The 16,093-nt window shown below is 52.8% G+C and overlaps 8 protein-coding genes across 8 annotated transcripts; 5 read left to right on the plus strand and 3 right to left on the minus strand.

The window, feature by feature from the left end:
* Positions 1 to 487: 487 nt before the first annotated feature.
* On the minus strand, positions 488 to 748 carry CTAM01_07412 (uncharacterized protein; the record flags this gene model as incomplete). Its single annotated transcript, XM_060523435.1, has 1 exon — positions 488 to 748. The coding sequence occupies one exon, from the start codon at positions 746 to 748 to the stop codon at positions 488 to 490; it is 261 nt and encodes an 86-aa protein (XP_060381811.1).
* Positions 749 to 3,762: 3,014 nt separating this feature from the next.
* CTAM01_07413 (uncharacterized protein) lies at positions 3,763 to 4,002 on the plus strand (the record flags this gene model as incomplete). Its single annotated transcript, XM_060523436.1, has 1 exon — positions 3,763 to 4,002. One exon carries the CDS (start codon positions 3,763 to 3,765, stop codon positions 4,000 to 4,002), a length of 240 nt encoding a protein of 79 aa, XP_060381812.1.
* A 1,249-nt stretch (positions 4,003 to 5,251) lies between these two features.
* CTAM01_07414 (uncharacterized protein) lies at positions 5,252 to 5,515 on the plus strand (the record flags this gene model as incomplete). The annotated part of the gene is made up of 1 exon (XM_060523437.1): positions 5,252 to 5,515. One exon carries the CDS (start codon positions 5,252 to 5,254, stop codon positions 5,513 to 5,515), a length of 264 nt encoding a protein of 87 aa, XP_060381813.1.
* Positions 5,516 to 7,374: 1,859 nt separating this feature from the next.
* On the plus strand, positions 7,375 to 7,647 carry CTAM01_07415 (uncharacterized protein; the record flags this gene model as incomplete). The annotated part of the gene is made up of 1 exon (XM_060523438.1): positions 7,375 to 7,647. The coding sequence occupies one exon, from the start codon at positions 7,375 to 7,377 to the stop codon at positions 7,645 to 7,647; it is 273 nt and encodes a 90-aa protein (XP_060381814.1).
* Positions 7,648 to 8,025: 378 nt separating this feature from the next.
* CTAM01_07416 (uncharacterized protein) lies at positions 8,026 to 8,472 on the minus strand (the record flags this gene model as incomplete). The annotated part of the gene is made up of 2 exons (XM_060523439.1): positions 8,026 to 8,240; positions 8,295 to 8,472. 2 exons carry the CDS (start codon positions 8,470 to 8,472, stop codon positions 8,026 to 8,028), a joined length of 393 nt encoding a protein of 130 aa, XP_060381815.1.
* A 935-nt stretch (positions 8,473 to 9,407) lies between these two features.
* Positions 9,408 to 10,403, plus strand: CTAM01_07417 (uncharacterized protein; the record flags this gene model as incomplete). Its single annotated transcript, XM_060523440.1, has 1 exon — positions 9,408 to 10,403. One exon carries the CDS (start codon positions 9,408 to 9,410, stop codon positions 10,401 to 10,403), a length of 996 nt encoding a protein of 331 aa, XP_060381816.1.
* Positions 10,404 to 13,072: 2,669 nt separating this feature from the next.
* Positions 13,073 to 13,879, plus strand: CTAM01_07418 (GDSL-like Lipase/Acylhydrolase; the record flags this gene model as incomplete). The annotated part of the gene is made up of 1 exon (XM_060523441.1): positions 13,073 to 13,879. One exon carries the CDS (start codon positions 13,073 to 13,075, stop codon positions 13,877 to 13,879), a length of 807 nt encoding a protein of 268 aa, XP_060381817.1.
* Positions 13,880 to 15,159: 1,280 nt separating this feature from the next.
* Positions 15,160 to 15,612, minus strand: CTAM01_07419 (uncharacterized protein; the record flags this gene model as incomplete). The annotated part of the gene is made up of 1 exon (XM_060523442.1): positions 15,160 to 15,612. One exon carries the CDS (start codon positions 15,610 to 15,612, stop codon positions 15,160 to 15,162), a length of 453 nt encoding a protein of 150 aa, XP_060381818.1.
* Positions 15,613 to 16,093: the final 481 nt, after the last annotated feature.

Here is a 16,093-nt window from a genome sequence, read left to right on the forward strand (position 1 = left end):
GCATTTCGACTGCTTTCGATCGCTAGACGATCTTGGAGGGTTTGATCGGGTTACGCTCTGTTGATCGATCTCGATGAGAAGGGACTGTGTGCTAGGCCGACGCCCGTGGAGCAAAGTACCCCAGTAGTCACTCTTCACTCCATCGAATGGAAGGAAAGGGCTGCCCACTCTCTCTGCTTCTCCTTCTATTTCCCCCCTCTCTTCTGATCTCTGGACTGGCTGTCTCCTGCCGCCCGCCCTCGTACTCTACTTCTTTTAGATTAGCGCCGGGTCGTTTGGGAAGCTGGCAACCACGGTTTGGTCGTCGTGGTTGTGTTGGCAGGGGCTGGGTTCACGGCTAAGGCAGTCGCCAGTGATAGGTAGGTATTGTAACTTTTTGGGAAGGCATACCTAGCTTTTCCCTCATGTTAATCATTCTTGCTCCTTTCGACTCTCTATCTGTCTTTTCACCACAGTCTTTCATTCGTAATACCTACACCTCACAGATTTATGTCTTCCCGTATGTTCTGTTGTTAGATACTTTTGCCAAGCTCAAGATCGCAGCGGGACGTGTACGGACAGACAGAGAGGCAGGAGCACCGAATGTCTCGAGGGCCGCAGGGCAGGTGCAGATGCAGCAGCAGCTGCTGCATGGGGTGGAGCTTTGGCCTGAGTGGGGCGATCCCAAGCTCGGGCTCTCGCCTGTGCCACATCCCCACCCGAATGCACCCAAGTGCAACCGACAGGGCGGGATCAATCCCCGGGCCATATGCTCCAGGCCTTATCCCAGTCACGTCCTGTGAGAGACTCGGAGACAGAGAGCTTCTTCCCAGTGGTCCAATTTTCCACTGTCATTTTGGGCAGTTCCGCATCGATTCCTCTTGCTGCATCGAAATAATGTCAATACACTCGCAGCTACGCAATAATTATCGAAACAAGTGGTAACTGGGACGACGCGCTAATACGACTACTTACTCTCAGCACACAACTAATTCATAGTAACATAGTACATATTCGGGTGTCCCATATGTTCGTAAGCTGTTCGGAGTGGGTTTCGCGCAAAGAAGGTGCTTTATGTACAGAGGGAGGCGGGAGCGTCCCTCCACGAAACTCCGTCCTTTCCCTAAAAACCTATGATTCCATGCACCCTGATCCTTCCTGTCTTCCCCTTGCCTACATTCGCCATTACGGCAAGAGACATTGTGTAAGTATTTACACAGTATACTTTCTTTTCCTTCCTGTCTTTTGCGAGGATTGTTTACAAGCGGGTAGTAAACGAGCAACCGCGTTGGCGGACAGGAAGAGAAGGCCGGAGGGTGGGTGCAAATTCTTACACGGGAATTTGGTAGGAGAGAACTACCTGCACTTCGTACCTTGTACACGAGAAGAGAATCGACAGGCGGGAGGCCGGGGGGATTCGAGGTGGCCTGCTGCAACCATCACTGACTAACAACGACAACCTTGACAACCACACAACCACACAACCACATCGACCGGCTTCATTTCGTCCCTCGATTTGTGCAATCTCTACCTGCAGATGTGCTGTTCCCCTCCGTGAGATACCTGCGTTCGCTGTGGTGGGTGGCGGGCCCAGAGTTATCGCTCGGGCGGAACCTTTGGGGTGCCAGTCGTACCAGCATCCCCAACTCGTCAAACTCTCTTGTCATGCTAAAGTCTAAAGACGCTTAGCAATGCTGCAGCCCGCTGCTGGCCATGTCCGACTGCATAGTGTCTTATTCGAGACATTGGATGTTGCCCATCGGCTGCATTTCTGTCCGGTATCTCTTAGGTCCATCCCAAGAGTTGGATCCCAACTATCTCTTGGGTGTCTTGACACGCCTCAGCCAATCCCATGTGAGTGATTCATTTACTTCGAATGGCTCGCTCGCTACGGATGCCCGAGTCCTATACGGCTACACTCTGACATATCACAGTTGTAGACCTGACATCGTTCTAATATGCGTGGGCGATTGCACCATGCCATACGGTGTAGCGCCTCTATGGCAAACTCCATTCCGCAAACATGCGTGAGCTTAAGACAAGAGAGGCAGGGACCGGTCAATGTTCCACGAGCCCTGCGGTGCTTTGCTCTGCATCCATGCATGTATCCTACGGAGCACATTGCTTCGAGACACGGCACACCCACAACTTTGAACATTTCGCTACCCCGCTGACAGGCCGCGTACTTCAACCCTTGACCTGAACAAATCTGTACGGAGCGGTTGGCGACGGAAAATTTGCCAGGAGTACACTCCGAGGCCTCACCGCCAATAAGCCCAATGCAGTTGAGACAAAACAGCTTCGCTACGAGGTGATAGCTTGCTGGACCTGTATCAGTACGACCATAGCGATCTCGAAACTACTCCCTCCTCGAGTCGTCCCAGTCGATTTTCCTCCCAATCTAATGGAGAGGTCGCTACCACTGGCCTTCTCAGCAAGATGCAGCTGGCATGTCATGGAACCTAAATGCATCACCAATCAATCGAATAGTCTCGTCAAGTCTCTGTGGCTATGGCAATAGACGTACTGCGTATGGGTGGCTCTGACGAAGCCGATGCCATCGACTGCACCAGAGTCTCAAACCGATTACATCCGATCTCACTACGGATAGGTTAACTTACTGATGCTTGGTTCGCGGTTCCCAATCCTGTCATCTGTGGCATGAGATACCTTGCTGTTGTGCTAGGGCTGTACCTTAGCGTTTGGTTGCTCCAGCGGTATAGCACCACGCGCTATTGATCCGAATACCTCGACACTCGGTGCTAGAATCTCTCCGCGTCCGCAATTCGGAAAGAAGGGTGGGTCCGGTAGCATGGGGCGACTGGCGACAGCGACGATCGATCCCCAGGGTCCGATGCCGACTATTAGGGGCCCCTAGCAAGATGGCGATGAGAATTGACACGCTGCCACGCTTCGATACACTGATCGGAATATTCTAGCACCATTATTACCTACGAACTTCCAGGGGGCGGGTGCCCTCTTCAGAAACAACAGATTCGCGAGCGAGTAAGGAGCCAAGCCGTGCCGACAGTGCCAATTCATTCTTTGTTCATTAGTTGACAGTCCGGGAGGTCATCCTGCCTTGCAAGCGAATGCCGATGCAGGACGAAACCACTTGCGATAAGGTCTTCTGCAAGAATTGCAGACTGTGCGATGGTTGAAACAGTATACCTTCTGACACATTCAACCAAGCCGGTGGGGGGATTATCGTCCTAATCTCCCAGATCAATATCGGTTCACCTCGCGCTTCGCAGGTTTCGCAAGACCGACCCTTTACGGAAGATGTGCCACCAGGGTCACGCCAACAGACGGGATGGCTGCCCCCAGCCTACGCTCTGGGAACGTGGCATTTGCAGGTGCCTTGTTCGCAGGCGGTAATTGTGGCACAAAGCTGCGTTAAATCCGACCAGCCATGGCCCGCTCAGTCTAACTCGAGGAAGCCGTGATGCGCACGCAGATTCTTCGAGAGGGCCTAGACTCTCGTCGGCGGCAGCCAAAAGTTTGCCAATTACCTCCAGGCACAACATCAGCTTACCTTTCGACAAGTTCTCCGACTCTTGCTTCAGAAGCTCAAGAGTGACAACACTCATTTACGAGCCAAGGGTTAGAAGAAACCTACTTTCGCACATTCTCAACCTTGGATCATGTCGCCTTCTGCTCGAATGGTCTCAGTGGGCATCACATGCTGGATACAGCTTTGGGCACTCAAGTATTTACAGCATACGCCTAGCAGAGTTGCACAACAAGCAAGGGCCAACTGAAAAGACCAACTGGACACTGGCCATGATCAGAGCGATAACACTCCAGTTGACAAGAGCCGCGAGCGGAATGTTCTTACCCCGCCGCCGCCGTGGCCAACGCGAGGGATGGTGGTGGTTGCTTCTCCAAGAATTCGTCGTCACGGTTGTATGGCTGTGCACTGCCCCTCGCGTACCGAATTGTTGGTTGCAACCTCAGCGGATGGCTTTCAGCTGGTTCGCTAGGTCAGACAAGCCTAACGACGATGTTGATCAGGTCGAGTAGGTATCAGTCTCGAGGATGTACACGCTACCACGGCTACCAAGTACTAATTGTTCAATCTTGCGGGTGTCACCTAAGCCCAGGAGAATCCATTTTTGCCTAGTCCTCTGGAATTTCTCCCCGCCAGACTGAAGTCGACTTGGTGAGTTGCTCCTAGAGATCTAAAAAAATTTGACGTCACCTCAAGATGGATCAGCTGCTTCAAACATTCAGTGGATGATACTGGGCTGAGAATAGTAGTTACGTTCCGTTTTTGGTGAATTCTGCTCGCCCGCGGGTTAGCTCTGGCTTAAGCGCTACGTTAGACGACAAAGTTGGACTTGCCATTATTAAAACGACTGGCGTTGCTCGACGTTGAGACGGAGCAATCTGTCCGCGCGCCACTAGCTCACCCATCTTCTTTGGTGTGTGAAACCGATACTTGGAGTTACAACAGAACCATGGCAGACCCCTCGAGCGGGACGAACCTCTCTGAGACCAATCAGCAGGCCACGGTCCACGGCCCAGTCCCGGCAACTCTATGCTCCTTATTCTACATTCACGCCATAGAGTGGTGGTCTACAACCCATGGGGGCGGATATCTCGAGCACATTTCGACACCGGGTTTCTGGACCCCCAGGGCAAGCCTACCTATCTGCCGTACGGATGCTTACGCCTATCCGTGCTTTGATCAAGTTCGATAATCACATAATCAAAGGGACTGCGAAGAACCACGGCATACAGACACAGGGGCACCAACGCCGGGCAGTCTACTCTGATCGACCTTCTGCCACAGCGGGGCAGCGGGTAGTATGTCGACCCGCCTGCCTACTTCCCGTATGGGAATCAACCATGAGAAATGACATATCTTTGTCGTCAGCCATCGAGGTTCAGCCGACACTGTCCACTCATCTCTCATGGTTCTGCTGGCTGCACGTTGCTTACTAGCTGTGGAACCATGCTAACCAACGAACTTCCCATGTCGACAGTGCCGTTGCTGCATCTCGGAACCCCAGAAAGTCCATTCGGCCGGTGAAGCAGATGCTATGTACAACCTGCCGAGCCTGCGAACAAGCCTTTGAACCACACCCTTCCCCGTTTCCCCAATTGCCTGTTTCCTGTGGTTTGTGGCGAAACAACGACAGACACTCGACTCCGTCCCATCTGGCTACCACAGACGCACACGCCCAGTGAGCTGTCGCCCCTTTTCAAACTTGCGATACGCAAGAGGGCGATCGAGGTTTTCGGGCACATCCATACCCCGCAAATTGCCATGGTTTGGAGCATGGGATTTTGCTTCCCCCGTTTACTATGTTGCGACCCTCGGCTCCTCGTCATTGCAAGGAGCACCACCGCTCACTTTGCTCGCCGCACGTCACAGGAGCATAAAATTTACGGCATTTCCATGAGGAGTATTCTCGGCCATCTCGGCGATCTCGGCGAAGTGTGCGCAAAATATATGGCTCGATGCAGCGGTGCAGGTGTTCCATCCAAATTTGCAGAAGAGCTTCTTAATGGAGCCAAAAGTCGACGTTGAAGATGGAAAATCATGTCGACGTTCGTTTCTAGATAAGCGAGAGATCGCGCGCTGACATCTCATGTTCGGAGCCGTGACGGCCAATCGACCTTTTCGCCTCCTACCCCGGATCCTGATCTCATCAATTTGATTCCAAATGCCCCTTGCTCCTTCTTGTGAGTCCGCATAAATCAGAAACGGCCACCAGCGACGTTGGAGACGCCCCGCCTATAGTCTCTGCTGGGCAAGGCTAGGAGGCCAAAGCCAGGCGATCAGGCGATCGTTGATAGACGTCGGCAGATGGCACTGGTCAAAGACGCACGCCGAGGGGTGACTGGAATATTCTTAAACAGCGGGGAGGAGCGCCACGTTCCTGAACCCTGACGTAAAGTCTCACGGGTCGCCTGGAGGCTGGATGCGCAAGGAGCGGGCACCAAGGACGCCCACGGAGACGGTTCACTGGGAAAGTGGGAATGCAGTTGCTGGTGCCCTATTACAGCTACGTTGGATTGGCATTGCAATCTCTATGGAAGAATGCGATGTGCAGCGCCGACGAGAGAACCCTGGAAACTGGCATACCGGATACAACTCAAGATTTTGATCAATTCGTTCAGAGATGGCACTCTTTCAGCCAGAGAGCATTTAAGCTGCGTTAGCGGCAATAATCTATTTCTGCATCAGCATAACACCGGTCACAGCCAGTGTTCCGACGATGCACGACATCCATCGCATCTCGATCCCCCACCACGTGGTTTTGCAACTCGACAAAGACACTATCGCGAAGACAACAGCTCAAACGTACCTACTCGCTCTGGTGCTCTAGAGAGCGTCCGGGCCCGCGGACATAAGCTGCAATGGAAGATTGATCGTGATGTCTGGACGCGCTACCACACCAGAGCTTCCTCACTTGGCTGGCTTCGGGAGGCTTGTGGTACTATTCAACGCACCTAGTGAGAGGGGGACCTTAACCGACAGGCTGGCTCAGCCGCTAGTGCTCGAAGAGAATAAGGAAGCCTACACAACTGCTCAGAAATCTCGATGGTGGCTCAGACAGTCGATGGCCGCCTGCCCAAAATCCGTTCCAGCTTGTCTCTTTGGCACGCCGGTTTTTCCAAAAGCACGTCGGGCTGGGATAAGTCAAAAGGGCCATCCACCGGGATAGGAAACCAGCGTTCCAGACGCTCGCTCAATTACCCACCAGCCACTACCTGAGCCCCTGTCGTTAGGGAGACACTGTGTACTCAAACTAGAGACATCGTGCCATTTCAACAATCCGGCCAGAGTAGTCCGTATTGCTCGTCCACCATCTGTCAATACTTGCTGCCATGTGAGATGCCCGGCTTGGGGGAACACTGGGAGGAGGTTCTGCTTATGCTGTGCTACGTGCGCAAGCAGCCCGAGGAGCCGGGTGGGATAATTTACTAGCAGTCCTGCAGACTCATCGGGCCGCCGGGACGAATTGGTGTGGTGGCTGGACTTTCGTTCGGCCCTGGTTCTGATATCCCACCTTGCGGCCGGATAGCCTGTGGAAGCCAAGATGCTTCCAGGACTCTGCTGATACCGGCCAAGCCTTAGTGGAACGCATGGTGTCTCTTTCGCCCGCTTTCAAACATCCCAGCGGTGTTACGGTAAGGTTGACTCTTCGGAGGCTTCAATCAACATTGATAGCATCCGCAAGGACTGCGGATTTCAAATTCTCGGCCCCATTTCTCATTCAAACTGTTCTAAGTCAGTCCTAGTTCTTCATCGTTTGTCCTGTCGCTTTACCGATTCCGCAGATTTCCTGACCATGATGAGGTGAGCGCACGGCCTAAGTGAGCCCTGAGCCGTTCCGCCCCGATTTCCAGAGAAATCCACGAGAATCGGGCGGCAGTGCCCAAATGGTCTCTCTGGATCCCTGTTTCCGATTCACACGACATGTTCGCAGATCGGACGGCGGGCCCCGGATTTCGCGATCCCCTCAAGTTCTGCAGGGCAGTCCGCATCGTGGCATGGTCAAAAACAGGGCTCCCCGGCCCCTCGAACTGGTTCCTTTGTTGGAGCGATCGAAGCAGCCAACGTGCCATCGGAACATTCACAGCCCCGATTCCAACGTTCTGGGACGTGGGCCAGCTACTTTCTTCTGGATCGGGAGCAACGATTCTTTAATCTAGCCAGCCGAACACCCCCCCGTCAGCCCTGCACCTACCAGACGAACGATTGACCGTCTATCAGAGTTCACGATCTCATGAGAAATTATCACCAACGGTCTGCATCGTGTTTTCTCGGCGGTGCCATTTCGATCCGCTGCCGCTAACTATCACCGCTTGGGGTTTCCACCAACGATGGGTCAACCTGCAGCGGGAGTTCCTGTCTCCATCGCAAAGGCTCGGGAGGGTAAGGGTATTGGGTCATGCCGCGATTCAGGACCCCGATTGTGTTGAAGTCCTCGATGCGACAGTACTCTGGATCGCGCCTACTGCGCTGCGACACTTTTCCTTACCAACACTAACACTCCAAGTGGAGATGATATCTGCCCAAATCATGTGCTTTCAACGCCCTCGACAGGATTTTATCTTAGGCTCGACTACTGACGCCATACACTTCATAGTTGAAGTCGAATTCTGGTGCAAGCGCAAACAAGAAGCAGAACGTCCTTGTGTAAGCGCTCGGATGTAGCAGCGGTCACTGGGTGATCGGCCCCATGCTGGCCGCGATGCCCTCGTTGTTGCGCGATGCTTCACTTTGCTTGGGAAGACTTTGATCGCCATTGGAACGCAGCAAGGACTGTTTTCGAATCCAAGCGCGACGAGGAGATGACGAAACTGAGCCATGACGGGCAATGTGCGCGATAAACTCCGTTCAATTGACAGCCAGCACTGACATGTCGTCAGTGCCATGCGTGCCTCGGCCAAGACTGGTAGGAGACATTGCGGTTCTCGGGTGTTTTGGTACGTTCCGCCGAAATGGAGGCTCTCGTCAACGTTTGAGCTGCGCATAGATTCCCAAGGAAAGCTTTCCGGACCATTCTACATTTACTGGAAATGGGACACTGTTCGGTCCGCCAATGAACCAATCCTCTCTGAAAGCTCAGAAATGGTTCGCTCGATTGAAATCAGCATGTTGATCTGTCGGGGAAGAGGCTGGTCGCATAAACATTCTTCTCGCAACTGGCGCCCGGCAATATCATTCAAACCTCTACTCCGATATGGCACCGTTGATGGCTGATAAATTCAAGTCAAGTGGACTGGCCTGTCGGCTTGCGTTTTCTATGTTGCTATTGTCTCGAGACTGGGATATGTGGAAGGATTGTGACTGCTGAGTAGGGATCGGATTCCTTTATCATGACTGAGTCGAGCCAATCTAAATCTTTCCAAAAAAAAGCGAGTTAAAAGCGAAGAGGCGGTCGCCCGTCGCGTCGGCTGTGATTATCAAGCTTCAATGGATAAATTTGGGCGGGATGCTGCCAGAGTCGAACAGATGATAGCGAACATATGAACTTTTGATGGGCTTCGGACAATTTTGAGGCATGGAGACCACGCTGAGGCGGCTTCTGCTGGCGTCTAGGGGACGGTCCATTCGACCGAAATGCAAAGCTCCGTGGAATTCTCACGATGTCGCGATCTAATGTTTTTTCACGTGAGAGAAGATATGGCTGCATCAAGACAACAGGACGGAAAGTGAAGGACGCTCGAGAACCCCTCCTTTCGGGAATACGGGCAGGCACCCGTCGAGTTTCACGACGTCGGATATCCCGTCTGGCGGTTAAAAAGGGCACACATCTCGGGACAGCAACTTCTCAATCATCTTTCCAGTCACGATCCAGAAGCATACTATTCCAGAAATTCTCACGTTCGACGTGGGTGCCTTTGCATTTTCTTCCACATCTTGCCATAGACAGCGCAACAACGCAAAAGACAAAACTCCCGCAGCCATGACCCTGCGATTCGACCCAGAGTACCAAGCCGCCATCGCCGCCAGAGACAGCGGCGGCGGAGGTCCCGCCCCGCCGGCTGCACCGTTCAAGGACGCCCTTGAACTCCGCGCCTTCTCTGAGCCCTTGCTCCGCACCGTCCTCCGCGCGCAGCCGGCGCCGGACAACGTCCTCGAGACGCGTATCCCGTTCACCTCGCACGACGGACAGGAGGTCGGGCTCTACCGCTTCGCGACGCGGGAGATGATTGACAGCGCCGAGCCCCTGGCCGCCGTGGTATACGTCCACGGCGGCGGGATGGTCTCGTGCGATGTCGACATCTTCAGCCCGCAGATTAAGCGGTTCGTCGAGATGGTGGGGATGCCGTTCTTCGCGGTGGATTACAGGCTCGCGCCAGAGTTTCCTGACGGGCTGGGCGCCGAAGACGTGTATTACGGGTTAAAGCACCTCTCGGAGAACGCTGCGCGCTGGGACGTGGATAGCGGCAACATCGTCATCATGGGCGACTCAGCGGGCGGCGGGCTCGCGGCGGGCGCGACGTTGATGGCGCGTGATAGGGGTCTGACGCCGCCGCTGCGGAAGCAGGTTCTCGTGTACCCGATGCTCGACGACCGGACCACGGTGCCGGAGAATGCGGCGATGTACCCCTTTCTGGCGTGGAAGGCGCACGACAGCGTGCTCGCGTGGCGGGCGGTGTTGGGGGATAAGGCTGGGGACCCGAGGCCTCACGCGGAGGCGGGTATCTCGTTGTATGCTGCGCCGGGTAGGGCTTCGGTGGAGGAGTTGAGGGGACTGCCGAGGACGTATATTGATGTGGGCGGGTTGGATTTGTTCCGGGACGAGTGTGTTGACTTCGTGAGGAGGCTTTGTGAGGCTGAGGTGGAGGTTGAGTTTCACTTGTGGCCTGGGTTGCCGCATGGGTTTGAGAGTGCGCCGGGGATTGGGTGGGTGAAGAGGGCTTTGGAGGCGAGGAATGAGGCTTTGAGAAGGGGTTGATCGTGGTTTGATTTAGAGGGTTGGGAGCACGATCAGTAATGTCACAATCAGTGTAACAGAAGAAAACGCCGGCGTCAGCTGCCTTGTGTATCGTATCGTATCGTATCGTATCAGGAAGACTAAAAGGTGCTAGACATACTCAAATGCTCCTTTATGTTTTCTCCATTGTTGGTTTTCTTCCTCTGATAGCCTCCATGGTCTTTGGACATGATATGCATTGACTCCCTCTACATCTCTGTTAGTTCATTACGGCAGCGATTTCGATCAACATCTTGAAGCGCAAGGGACAGAAGTTGGGAGCTGGTAGATCTTGCTTCATTGAAGCCCAGGTAGTAGGATGGAGGACAAGAAGTGTCTTGGGATAAGTGCAATGCGCTCACCCACAAGATATGTGAGTTCTTCCCCTTGTACATCAAAACAATTCCATGCAAAGGCATCTTAGCAGAAATGGAAAATAGAAAAAGAAAAAGAATTCACCTCGGTAGGCTACATCTCTGAATGCTCATGCTGGGAATCGAACTCGAACTCGGAGCCTGTCGTCGAGTAGGCTATTGGGCGTGATATAGTTAAATGCTGACCCAAGACCACTCCACCACCCAGTCAGTCTGACCTGACCCGCCGACCTAGACGGGCGCCTGCTGTGCTGGTGACAGGAAAAGAGTTGAAAGTGTATACATTGGCTTTCCTCCTGTGTGTATTGTGGGAGTTGGGATGAATACACCTCTCACGTGGCTGTTGTTCCCCGAAGGTGGTGATTGGCTTGATATGTATGCTCTGGTATCGGCACAATCCGATCTTGAAGGAACGTGACTTTCACTGCTCAAAAGGATGTTCTCATCATTCATGGCCTTGAACCGACAGAGCCTGCAGTCGATTAAGGCGTAGGCCTTCGGCAAACGGCCTGGAGAACGAGATCATGGAGTTTGGGGTTAGGAAACGAATATTATTTCTATTGAAGCATGCTCATGAAACTGTAGAGCCTGCGCGCATCTTGCTACTTGGTTGCAACTCGGCCATACAGCACGAACTTGCAGTAAGGTGTCTTCAGTGAGCCACGTTGTCATCCCTGCCTACATCTGTAAGCCAGCCCTCTGAAATTCAGAGATGAGGTATGTATCTGCAATCAGAGGTGCAACTCATGTAGGAGCAGTATCTACTATTATGACAACTGTTTGTACGTATCTGGAATATATTTTTCAGAAATGATATCGGCACTGTGAAAGAACGAGATAGGGTGACTGCACATCGTCTCTTGTCGAATACTCAAGGTAGACTTGACGAGCAAGTATTTTGAGACTCCCCAAAGATCCTTCCGCATTTGTTGTTATAACTTCTGTGGGTATTTCACCGAGAAGAGAGCGATGTATGGGTTCATTGGTGGTTTAACATGTTCCCAATGTCACCATGGATCTCGGGAGCTTTTACTCTTGGGAAGGTTACCAACTGAACGTGTTCAGAGCACTTTGTGTAAATATACATGCCCTTGCCCATAGTTCGGAAGTTCAGATTCCTTTCAACTTTTTACTGGATCTAATCCACCTCTTTACATAGGACGAATACCTTCATGCACCAGCGCCGGGTTGATCGGCCTATTTGTACCAGGAGTCGGATGCGTGTGTGTAAGCGGACGGGACTACTCAACCCCGCGACTCAACTTTCGCTACACCGTAATGAACCAACTAACCAAATATTTAGTCAACAGCCCCCAACACTATGTCTATGCTTTATGCTTACATGGCCTTTGATTGATGCCAAGAGAGGAGTCTCAACAGAAGTAGCCATCAACTCGCCTTTAAATTATGGCGGTCTCAAGTCAGTTGACGTGATTTATTGAGAGTCTCGCACCAAACATCAGCCGAACAACTGCTGGTTCGTCCCAACTCGGAGCCAATTTCAGTCAAGGATCGGCAGTTCCCCGCAGTTCCCTTAGGCGGACCATTGACATTTCTCCAAGACGGCCTTCCAAGAGGGAAGGTGCCTGGTCTGCCGGGGACCGATGCAACGGGCCAAGCCGCTAGGGTGCACGTGTGGTAGCCACTCGGAGACTCGGGCACAAGGGCCTAAGAGGAATAAACTCATGAACCCTAGCCTCGCTAGTAAAGAAGCATACTTTTGTGCTCAACTCCAAACGCTAGACGGAGGTTCTTTAATGTTCTTGACCGATGGAATCCTCCGAAAGGGGGCAGACAGATCCGGTGTTTGCAAGAGAGCGGCGAGGACCCCCTTGTCATTCGGTCCATTCCAACCGGGGATGATGCATAGTCTCAAGTAAAGTTGAGCTGACAAGCCCAAGACTTTTCAATGTCGTATTGGCACAACTACGCAGTAGATTGACTAACCCTTTAGTTCGTCTTGCAGGTATCCCGACTGGCGGAACAATAGCTTTTGCTTCTCTTGGGCGTCTTGGCAAGTATAAAAGATACGAACTTGGGAGTCTCGGCCGAGCGGAGTGGAACCTCGACGTCCACTGCCTCTGAAGCTCATTACCGGGCAAGGAGATGGTATTGTTGAGAGACAAGAGACTTTGGATCTAGGTTCCCATAAGTAGAGCGTGGTTTGTCCTGGTTCATTATGGACATGGTCTTTGATACCTCAGCCTCTCTGCCTTTGCTCTGCCGTCTTGCTTTTGCTTCTTAGGATACCTCTTAGTACACCATACCATCAACATCATGAAGTTCACTTCTATTCTCGCCTCCTTGGCGCTGAGCGCCCTCACCTCCGCCGCACCCGCCGCCTCTTCCGAGCCTGCCCAGCTCGCGGCCCGCGCCCCTACACTCTACCTCTGCGGTGACAGCACCATGGCCAGGAGCAGCGACTCCCAGATGGACGGCTGGGGTCAGTACGTCTCAAAATACCTCAACATCGCCGTCGTCAACCGCGCCATCGGCGGCCGCTCATCCCGCTCTTTCTGGAACGAAGGCCGCTTCCAAAATGTCGCCAACGAGGTCAAGGCCGGCGACATCGTCGTCATCGAGTTCGGCCACAACGACGTTGGCTCCCCGCGCTCCAACGACAACGGCCGCTCCGTCTGCCCGGGCGAGGGCACCGAGACGTGCGTCTCGGACACGACGGGCGAGACCGTCTACACATACATCTTTTACGTCATCCAGGCCGCCAAGCTCATGACCGCCAAGGGCGCCACCGTCATCCTCAGCTCGCAGACCCCTAAGAACCAGTGGGCCACGGGCACCTGGGTTGGCACCCCGTCCCGCTTCGTCGCCATGCAGAAGAAGGCCGCCGCGACCATCAACGACGCGGCCGTCACCTTTGTCGACCACCACCAGGCCGTCAGCAACATGTACCTCAAGCTTGGATCGTCGGCCGTCAAGGCCCTGTACATCAAGGACAACACGCACACCAGCGCCGCGGGTGCCGACCTCAGCTCCCAGGCTTTCGTCCAGGCCATCTACCAAAAGATGAACGGCACGACCAGCCTTGCCGCCCACGTCAAGACGCCCATCAAGACCGTCTACTAGTTGGAATTTCGAGTCTCATATGCGAGGATAAGGGAAGGTTCCGGTGGCGGAACCTGGGATGCGGGGAGGTTGATGTCGTCTTCTTGTCGAGGAGCTTGGCCTCTGATGACTTGATTGCTCGACTTTCACTGTACATATTTCAAACAAAACTAGCCAAGGCTCTGTACATAGACGAAACGACACGTAAATAGTCAACAAGCCTTCATATCTTTCAATTCTTTTGTAAAATGCCATGTCCGCTCGGTACTTTCGGGTTGTTGAAAGGCCTCGAACTCTTGCTTTCTTGCCCACAGGCTGTAACTCTTGCGGCTGATTGCCTAGGTCGATTTCAAAGTGAGACCTTCAACGTAACTGTATTCTATACCCTATATGTCGCTATTGTGATTGGATCATGAATGGAAGGAGCAAGCGGTCTTGACCGTGCCTTCCACACGTGACCACGAGACGGGATGGCTAAGGAATAAAGACCCCCTCAACCCCATTCCTGTCACCAGCACATCAGGCGCCGTCTAGGTCGGGGGTGAGGTCAAACTGTGGCGTGGGTGGTGGAATGGTTCATGGTCAGCAATCAAGTACGCCCACAGCCTACTCGACGACAGGCTCAGCTCATACGAGAGTACCCGAGTTCGAATCCCAGCATGTGCACCAGAGATGTAGTCCCCCAATTCAGCATCGGGGGGGCGAACTCTTTTGATTTTCTTCAAGACCTGATTATATATGTATTCAAGGCATGCCTATAAGTATTGCTCGAACGTGCAATCTTCATTATAGTCAATGGCGATACCAAACTTCGACTACGTCTTGGCGACGCATGTAACAACCTCTATCTCTAGGTATATCTTATTATATTTCTGTCCACGACTTCTTGAGTAATCTCAGTGGCGTAGAGTCTGTTCCACCAACATCGAACCGTACGTTCATTTCCCGGAGGGATGCTTGACCGGTCCAGGCTTATGACTCCATGACCATCAGCTCTCTTTCTCGTCTTCTTCTCCGACTGCCTCCCAAAGCATCATGTACAGAAGCTCTATGACTGGTTCCTGGATGTTTTGTCGCGAAGATGCCCTCGAGGCCGAGGCAGGTATGAAGTGAGCTACGGATGTTCCGATCACCCGTAGACACTAAGGTATCTATCTTGGCAAGGGTTGAGATCACCACGTCAAGGCCAAAAGCTGTTCCGCTCATTCAAAAGTTGCCCAATGTGATGAATTGGGACAACCTATAGTGGCTGTAATGATCGCGGTACCTAACTGGGACCGCTCGCAAATTTGATCCCATGATCAATCTTGGTACCCCCTGTGCTTCGCCTCGCGAAACGGGGCAAACCTGACGTACAAGAACACACGATACATGATCATCGTCGACAGCATCCATACCGCCGTGAAGACTAACCACCAGAAGATGTCGTGTGCATCGAGCCAAATCACCTGGTTGCGAAAAGACCAGGAAAAATCGTAGTTCTCATAGTAGTCCCAGATATCCTCAGGGATAACGTCCCAGTGTGCAGCGTAGGAGAATGATCCCATGACGATGGCAACCGCCGTAATGAATCCCATCACCGTGCTGAGGCAGATAAGAGTCATGATCGAAACGGCTTTGCGGGGAGTGTTCGTTTGCGACTCGTGAAAGATCAAATTCCAGGCACGACTGTCCATGAGAGGCCGCCGGGCGCCGTTTCCGCCGAAGGGATAAGACTCCGCTGTTGGGAAATTGGCGGAAGCGTAGCTTGCCATTGTCTTGTGTTGTGCGTGTTGCAAGTATTTTAGCTTTGATGATGTTCCAATTTTCGGATTGGGCCGTGGTGATGAAGTGTGAGTGAGTAAGTCATCGAGAATGCGATGACACATAAAGAGGAAATTAAGTGAATTAATCGACGTATCTCCGGAAGATGTATCACCAGGGCTAGATCAAAGTGGCTACGAACCAACCTTTATGGTCTGACCCTCCGCAAACTGCGCTGTTCTCTTTTTAAGGTTGCGGGAAGCCTCGAACCTTCATCGAGCGTTGCCAGCGCCTTGCAAAACTCAAATGACTTCTACCTGGGATTAGAGAGAACTTATGGTAGCATAGTTATCAGTAGAACACATGTCCATTTTCTAATGACTAAAGACTTCCAATATCCACAGGCTCGTTGGCGAAAAGTCATTAGCAGAAGCCGACTCCCTGCTTTCAAGAAACACGGTCTTGCCGCTAGAGACCTTTCTGCTTTATTAT

This window comes from Colletotrichum tamarilloi, assembly GCF_030869305.1.
Source record: "Colletotrichum tamarilloi strain Tom-12 chromosome Unknown Scaffold_23.1, whole genome shotgun sequence".
NCBI lineage: Eukaryota > Fungi > Ascomycota > Sordariomycetes > Glomerellales > Glomerellaceae > Colletotrichum > Colletotrichum tamarilloi.